This window comes from Lolium rigidum, chromosome 5 (assembly GCF_022539505.1).
Source record: "Lolium rigidum isolate FL_2022 chromosome 5, APGP_CSIRO_Lrig_0.1, whole genome shotgun sequence".
In the NCBI taxonomy this organism is placed as follows: domain Eukaryota; kingdom Viridiplantae; phylum Streptophyta; class Magnoliopsida; order Poales; family Poaceae; genus Lolium; species Lolium rigidum.
Window position 1 is genome coordinate 94737501 of NC_061512.1, and position 9343 is coordinate 94746843.

The 9343-nt window shown below is 38.8% G+C and overlaps 1 protein-coding gene across 1 annotated transcript; it reads right to left on the reverse strand.

The window, feature by feature from the left end:
• Positions 1-3505: 3505 nt before the first annotated feature.
• Positions 3506-8972, reverse strand: LOC124653556 (cystinosin homolog). The gene is made up of 8 exons (XM_047192613.1): positions 8622-8972; positions 7403-7535; positions 5119-5208; positions 4903-5027; positions 4744-4786; positions 4067-4184; positions 3933-3982; positions 3506-3810 (listed from the first exon to the last, which is right to left on the reverse strand). The coding sequence occupies exons 1-8, from the start codon at positions 8741-8743 to the stop codon at positions 3664-3666; spliced, it is 828 nt and encodes a 275-aa protein (XP_047048569.1). The 5' UTR covers positions 8744-8972; the 3' UTR covers positions 3506-3663.
• Positions 8973-9343: the final 371 nt, after the last annotated feature.

The following is a 9343-nucleotide window of genomic DNA, read 5'->3' on the forward strand; positions in this document are numbered from 1 at the left end:
TCATCATTCTTCAGCCAAGGAAGGCATCAATTTTTTCGGCTAGATTGACTATAAATCTTCTGAGATAATTTACCTTGCCAAGAAACTTCTGCATCTCCTTTTTGCAAGTCGGAGCTTAGACTTTCTGGATAGCCTCTATCTTTGTCGGATCAATTTCTATGCCATTCTGATGTATGATGAAGCCTAGGAATTTTTCGGCTGACACACCAAAGGCACATTTGAGCGGATTCATTTTGAGTCCATACTGCCTCATCCTTTCAAACGCTAGACACAAATCAGCCATGTGAGACTACCCGGCTTCCGACTTGACGACAATGTCTTCTATGTGGACCTCTAGTATGACTCCGAGTAAATCATGGAAGATCGCATCTTGCTTGTTCCTTGGCGCTGCTTGCCCTGAGGTCCTGAAGATCTGCTCCATGCCCCGACACTTTCTGATTGCCTCGTCCATGTCACGCTGCAGGTTCCTCCGGGCATCCTCATTCTCCTTCGTCGTGAGCACCAAGCGGACAACGTGCTCTTCGACTTTCTATACCTTAAGAAGGCCGTTGGGTCCACTCTGCCTCTCAACAGCAAGGTCCCGCTGCATAGCATCTCTCTCTTGCTGAACATACCAAAAAAAGGCGCAGTTAATCGAACAACATCCTATGATGAGCGTGTTGTTGATACACATTATAAAGACAGCAAAATTCTAGCCAACAAAAGTTATCTTCGAGATTTGTTTAATCCTTGTTTTGATAGTAGCTTATTGTGGACTTATGTACACTTCTGTAGTAACTACTTGATATGCATGTAGGTCCCCGTGTCACAAGGTATGTTTGAACCTTATTGCGTATGGGGCAATGGCATAGAGCTGACCAACCACCAGTCAAGTCAACTGCTTAGGAAATGGCTACCATATATTCCTTTGTACGTTTGGAAGAAGATCAAGTGAAATGCAATTCCGCGGCAAGTGCAAGATGGTAAGCATTTGGTACCTTTTATATTCACAGTGCATTTAAAAAGAAATTTATTTTTCTCCTTTTTAGGACATTTCAGCCAAGCTCAGTAAATTACTTCCTAGACTTCGACCTTGAACAAAGAATGCCGATAGATGCCCTTTGCAGGCTGACGATGAGAGAAGTTTGGCCTAAGAAGTGCAACACTTAGGAGCGCATGATTTTAACCACTTGTTGACATGATGTTGTGGAGGCCTGTTTTTTTGATAAAGGGCGCTTCATTAATTAAATTTTTTAAGCATTACACCCAGCCTCTGCATAATTAAGATGTACACAGCTGTCCAAGTATCATACCTGACTAAAAAAAGAGTACTATAAAGGAAACAAAGAAAGCCAACTAGACTAAGCTTCATTGGCTTCAATCCGTCGGTTATGCAGCCACTCATGTTGGAAAATAAACTCCTTAGTCGTATTCTCCAACCGTGTAGACACCTCCGCAAAGAGATCGCGGCCCTCCAATCGTCGAAGTGGCGACAATGAACAGAGCAAAACCGTACTACGGTAAATGACTTGCATAAGAGAAGAATTTTTATCATTAAAAACCTTGTCATTTCTACATAGCCAAAGCGACCATGGGTATAAAACACTTACCACTGTAATCGCGCCCACTCTGGTAAGTGTTTTATACCTAAGGTCCACCTTATTTAGCCAATTGCCAAAATTATTTGCAATGCTACGAGTGGTATAAAGTAGAAACCATCTGAATGATTGAACATACAGATCTAGCAACCCGACAGTTGAAGAAAAGGTGTTTTATTGCCTCATCTTTGTGACAAAAAAGTGAAAAACACATTTCTTATGGTTAGAATCACACCACGAAGAAGGTACAATGCAAAGAATTTTGTTTTTAGAGGTATCTTCATCTTCCAGACTGGGTATAATAAGAGCTTTATACATGGAGTTTACCAAGAATACACCGTTCTTGATGAGGTTCTAACGGAATTCATCAGTCCCCTAAACCAACTAGATTGAAGCTAACCTCACATGTGATAATACAATCAACCTCTTTAGCTTTCAAAACACCTTTAGCTTTCTTGTCGAAGATAATAATTGTTTTCTTCTATATAACCCATGTGTGATATGCATGGGTTCCAAGATATTAACAAGTTGCATGTGAACTTTTTCATTTGGTACTAGTTGATGTCAGACCTTGTCTGTGTACTTATTGTTATTTAGTGTAAATTATTTTCTATATTTACACGTGAATTGTTCGTGTTTGTTAGTTACATGAATTACTACATCGGTTTCTAAATATAAATGTTTTATTAGGCTAAAATAGCCTACCAAAATTTATTATACTCTGGGACAGCGGTAGTATCAATTTGGTTGTGAAATTTTGTCAGTCGGTGAATGAATTAGTGAACTACTATGAATTATAGATCCAGTACTCTTCGAGTAAGAAACCCTTTTCTATCTAATGAGAAGATGAAATTGACGATTGTATAGAATGAAAGGTGCATGTGCTGTCTCCTAGGATGTACACTTTTTTTGCTTGTGCTAAAAGCATGTACATGAGAATAATCCAGCTCGTGGCAATCTTAGTTCCGATGCATCTCCTTGGCTGACATATATGGGATGGATATGCCAGATTGGTATTCTTTTCAATGTTCCAAAGTTGTGCTTCTTTTGTTTCTGCCTCTTAGTTCATACTGTATTTCACACTGAACTTTATCAGCCATCTTCACTCTTGGACCCTCCATCATGCTTCCTAAGATCCGGGAAGGGGCCATCTTCATCTCCAGCAAAGCCAATTTTACACGGCTGCGCCGTCTTTCACTTGAACAGGGAGAACAGGATAGACATCGTCTGGTACAAATGAAGAAAAGTGAATGGAAGGCATACAAGAACCGAATATCCTCCGGTTTAGCACATCGGTAAATTACTTTGTTCCTACATCACGACATCTAGTTAGATTGCTGGGCAGTTCGCAATTTTGAACTGCATAGCAGGAAAATTCCTGCTGTCGCCTTCAATTTTATTCAGCATATAAGATCCCAACGAAATGGCAAAATAAATGCACATGTATGTTCCTCGTCTCTTCGGTCTTGTAATTATTCCACGGTTAGATTACTCCACAAATAACTCATTTGATGACCCACGATCTGAATAACTCGTTTGCCTACACATTACGTGATTTGGCACTGTTGAGTGTAACCAAAAAGGCCAGATTGATCGACACAATATTTTTTTAGAATTTCTTTTATCCAAATTGTCGTAGATTTTCATTCTTATACTTTATTGTACATGCCAGAGGAAACTTGATGTCTAGTAATTATATTATAATCTAAAAAAAGGCATATAAACTACTCTCTCCGATCCATAATAAGTGTTCTGCCTTTAGTCCAAATTTAAAAAACTAAAGCCACGACACTTATTATGGAACGGAGGGAGTACAAAAAAAATCATAGAGTACAGTCTGTTTTGCACTTCAGAAAATTTCTGTCTTAAACATGCCAGTGGTCAACTGGTCTACATCACCAATGTAAATAAATCACTACGAAAATCTATGATAAGTTACTTTAAATAAAAATGTATAGTAGCTAGTTGAAGGTGCGTGATATCTAAATTTTTACAGTAACCCGTGAATAAATATGTACAACAGTTAGTTCACACTGCATAAAATAAGAAATGTAACCGAGGCAATGTGTGGACTGCATTGTATATATCAAACACTATCTTCTTCAGGCTTGTCTAAGGGCCTGATAAGAGGCGCTACCCTCTCAGAAATGATAGCCTTACCATTCTCATCGCGTTTGACAGGGTACAGCACATAGTGTTGAATTATGAATATAACATCGAAGAAAACAACTTCCTGCAAAACCAGGCACATGAAATTTCACTTAGCATAGGAAACGTTTAAACCCTGACAACACGTCAGACAGCTATTAGTTGACAGAAAATATATAGTTGTCAAAGAATAGGAGTCATCCTCACCAATGAAAGAAGGGTTTTCCCGATATTTCCATAGAAATTCACTAAGGTGTCTGCAGCATAATTCGTTTAGTCAGAAAAAGAATCCAACAAATATAACACAAAGCAAGTATTGTCAAAAGAGAAATGAATCTTACGCTGATCAATAGATTGCACACCCATCTGACCAAAGTTCAGCACCCCTCCTGTAAGATCAAGTAATATATTGCCAATACTCCAACCAGTAGTACTCTTCCTCCTGAAGTTCATCACAGCCTAAGACAAATACAAAAAATTATGTTTAGAAAGGAATCTAACAACATTACACTATTTGATATATGTACTGACGGTATTAGCTTAATCCAGCAGTACCCAAGCCATACTGAACTAGTTTATATACTTAAAGGAAGGTTGTGTCCCATTTCCACTGAATCCACAGCAGGGATCATCCTAGACCGTCTAGAGTCAAATAAAATATAATATAATGGCAACTCTACGTAGCTGGAGTTTCATACTTGGCAAAGCTTTTGAGGGTTATGCGCTCAACTGCTGATTAACAGATTTACATACACACATTAATATTGATCATCAGTTTTAATTGACCCTATATTTTGTACTAGATGTAGGGTATCACTAGTTCAGTATCCACATCAATAGACAATCATTTGCTAGTATTTTATACTCCCTCCGTTTCTAAAAAGATGTCAAAGGTTTGTCCAAATGTAGATGTATCTATACACTAAAAAGTGTCTAGATACAACCAAATTTAGATAAACTGTTGACATCCTTTTATAGACAGAGGTAATACTATATCTTAAGTAATGATAAACACTACCTGAGGGATGTACTTGATTGCTGTCATCATAACCTGTATTGTGCTGAAATTCGCAAAGGACAATCAGCCACTTTTAGCAAGATATATTAATCAAAGACATTTAGATAGCCTAATTGACAATGACTAGCTACCTCAACACTGAAGGTAGAATGAACTTACTTGAATATATCAATAAGCCATAGCCAGTTACTTTTTGGCCAAGCTACAATAAGGCAAACAATAGCAGCTGTCCAGACCACAGCAGTGATTGATATGCACACTTTGGAGACTTTCTGATTCCCACGCTGTATATTTCAAGTTCAAACATTCAACGTTAAGTGTCACAATGAGACAAAGAAGATATATCAGCAGTCCCCAGAGGACAAGTTAACTAACCTCATAGATGAGTACTTGAGAAAGGGTAAAAGCTGTCAAGGTAACAGCATGTACAGAAAAAGCAACATCATTTGCAGCAACAGGAATCATCTGCATCAAATGATATTGAACTAATGTTAATTTTAGGCCTGCGCAATATAATTTTGATACTACCACGGTAGTTTTTTACTTGTTATCAAAACATAGTATCCAGTATGCATCTTTGACCATTACTTTTTTTAGTTATATATAATAGCAAACAATATCAACAATATAGTGATAGTCAAGTATCTGTCACAGTAAACAAACCTCTCAAAATTTTAGGTAGCAAGAAATGCTATTCAGCACCAGGGTGCAAAAAAAAAGTAATTCTACGCCCACGATAATTTTTCTGTTGTAAGATTCAGAATTTCTGTTTGCATACATACAATTATGTTTATATTGACCCACAACAACAAAAAATCAACATAAGAAACGTAATATATGAGTCATAACAGCGTAAGAACCACACAAAAAAAGTATTTTATGTCGTGCTTTTGTACGTGGGTGGGTGTAGAATAACTATTTTTCACCATGGGGTTCAAATAGCACGTATATATGTATATTTAATGTTGAAAATTCTAGGCTGTTGGCTGCAGACACTCGAAACTGCATTTATTTCAGAATGGGGGATAGTTCAACGACATCACAAATGACCTAGCATGTTTTGGGCATCAAGTATAAAGGCAAGTACAATAAAAGACATCAATGTGTCTTCTTCAAAAATATTTCTGAAGTCTATCAACATAAATGTAAAATACTTTGTACATTTGAACTTTCTTTTTAATTATCAAATTAGCTAGAAATACTAATAGCTCACTTGGTTAGGGAAGTGGATGTACAACCCAACCACCCAGGTTCAAATCCCAAGGGACACAAGTTTGGGTTCTTATTATTTCAAAAACAATCACTGTAGGGATTTCCCCTACCATATTCCTTTTTTAAAAAGCTAGAAATACTATACTTTAAAATTTTCATATTCAGTTACACAAGAATATTAGTATTTCTAGCTGAAAAAATTATTTGAAATTTGTCAGCTAAAACTGAGTCGATAATATGTTTTTACATCAAGGAAATCTATACCATATGCCTAGCAGATTTCATATTGGTCCGTGGTTACTAGGGGGCAGCAATGGTACATAGGTATCATATATATTTTCTTAGTGGAAATCGGCGACTTTTACTGGCTAAATAATAGATGTGATTGTGCATGGGCAGTCGGCATTGAGTTGTAGTGATGAAAGTGAAAAATAAAATCATGTGAGCACAGTCGATGAATAAATAGCACAAAAGGCTGGTCAATCGCAAAAACTGAGCCCTGCACATACCAAGATAGTGATGGCTTTAAATGCAAATGAAGAAAAAAAAAGTGTTTAGTACAGCTGCTTGTAATTACCCATGAACTTGTTAGGGTTCACTGTACAAACCTGAACTTTAATTTGGTTCAAATTACCAACCCTAATATTGAAAACCATTCACAATACCCAACCTTCTCAATTGATCAGTTTTTTCCAATTTAGCGGTGCTGTGTCAGACTTTCTACTCTCTGCCACGTCATCTCTTTTCTCTCTCCTTGCAGCTGAAACTACAACCGCAGGTTTCTCTTAATCTGTATATCAGCGTGAGCAGAAATTTCACCAGATTGGTCGATGAATGATGCTTGATTTACTGGAATACGTCCAAAATTTCTGAACAGTTTGAATTTTGAAACCAAACAGTACTGAAAGCACAAGTTTCTTTCAAATAGTATGTCAATTTTATCGGAAAACTTACCAAATTAGTCTACTGGATTCTTTTTTCAAAATTTTCAGTGTAGATTGAATTCTGAACCAAAACTTAAAAGTTGTTATAGACAGCAAGTTTACATAACTAAATAAGTGAGAAAAAACTGGGAATCAAGAAAATCAATACCGGTTAATCGACGAGGGAGGTATAGCGAACGTTTTTCAGAGTTTGTGGGTGTAATATGAACCACATTCAAAGTTTGAGGTTGTAGAGTGAACCCTAGGACAAGTTCAGGGGGTAAAGTGGGCTTCTCTCAGTACCATGTCGTAACTAACATGAAAATGCAAAAATTATCTCCCTAACCGACTCAGCATAGAAACGAAATAAATTTGTATAAGAGCCACATATTATCCCATCCAAATTCAGCTGTACTAGTTTCTTGCATATCTAAGAATAAGTCCAAACAGTAGGTATCTGACTACACATCACACTTGATAGCAAATTTGTTATGACACCGGGGGAAAAGTAAGTGATGCCTAACCTCTTTATCACCAAACTTGTCATGATACTGTTTCTGGATGACAGGGCTGAAGAATAGAGCAGCATTATATATGAGGTAGGAAGAGTGCTTTGTCAAGTTCAGCACCAGGAAATCAAAGTTCAAACCCACGACACTGCAATTGATGAATACAGTTAAAGAGCAGAACATGGAACTTAAATAACACCAAACATAAATTCACACCTTTTATTCATATTAATATTCTGACGCGATTAGAGGATTTAAGTCCATCATGTCCAAAGCAAATATTGACCAATGTAAAGGTGGTCAACTCAGGGGAGACAATCCAACAATATATAAGACAGTGCCAACAGACTCAAAACGAGCTGCAAGAAATGGCGGATTACACTTCCGCAAGGTTGTGTAGCATTCGAACAATACCAAACTTAACTGAAAGTTCAAATTACACTATAAAAACAGCAAACTGACCAAAAGTAAGGTTACACAGGCAGGGATCTTCAAGTCCAACAACTAAAGGGCATACCAAAGTGGGGTGCTAATCACCAGAAACGTCTGCAATCCATTTTAATAAGCGCCTATTTTCTGAATAACAAACCATGAGGACTACACTGCAGGGTCCACCTCTATGTTAATCCAAATGTGTTTAACCCAATGAAAACTTCAGACGCAGTACGTTTCTAATTCATGATTTTTATCTGACACAACTGCAGGAGTAGTTTTACTGGTTTGTCTACTGCCTCGTAGTAGTTCTCACAATCATGAGTGATATATAGTTTTTAAGCACGACAAACAGCTATGGTGCGTATATACACACCACATGTCCTATGTATTCCAAAGGTTCACTCAACTCACTGGCCACTACCTTTCGGTTTGCTTCACTAAAACCTGCACACATGTCACCCTCCTGTAACCGGGGCAATATCTTGTCACAGGGACAAAACAATCGCGACAATTACGAGAATTTGGCACACACGAAGACAGGGTTTGGCATCAGCTCAACATAAACTGCACCTTCTGAACATTTGACACTTCTCATCATCATTTCCATCTTCCACAGGTACCGGACAAATTTCTTTTTGATTTGCCAATTAAGAGGGCGGATTTCCCCCTAACCAAGACACATACACTACTAGGTGACAAAGGAAGCAAAGCCTAAAGATCAAGTGAAGCCCCAGACGCGCGGACGGAGCGTCAACTGACAGCGTGAGAAGAAAGGGGAGAAAGAAACACACAGACAGACCTCTTGCGCTTGTAGTTGAGGACGACCTGCGGGTAGAAGCTGAAGGACCAGGCCGCGAAGGCGATCCAGCCGATGACCTGGTACAGCACCTCCAGCCCCACCGAGTTCCACGACGACGACATCGCCGGCGCCGCCCGAAACCGGCTGATCCGCTATCCTCTTGGCTTTCTTTGACCTTCTGATCTCGATTTCTATTGTCTCACCGAATTCTCCCGGCCGGCTCCACGGAACTTTATAGTGCGGAGGAGAATCCTGGCTCCGGAGGCGATGGAATCCTTAATGTCTCTCCTACCGCGGCGTCGCTGTCACCGCCGCCGCAAGGCGTTGCTTGCTGGGGAAAAGATGGATGGTGTTCAAGACGGACACTGCGGAGTCCGTTTATTTCCCGGTTACCCGGGACTGGTGTCTGAAGTCTGAACGGATCCAGACGGATTCCCGGCAACGTACAGAATACAGGAGAGGTGGAGAAAGAGGCACGCTGTTCAGTGCAGTTGCGCATTCTGCTTTGCAGTTATTACCATATTGACAAGGTGAGACACATCTGGCCCACGCACAAACTATTCCGGAATCTAAGGCAATTGTATCTTCTACGAAAGAATCTCTACAATGCATATTTTAGAATCTAAAGGAAATAGTATCTTCTACAACAGTATCTCTAAAGTGCCCAAAATTGCAAACGGAGGCCGAGCTACATGTAGCCTTTTATTTTTTTAAATTTGAAA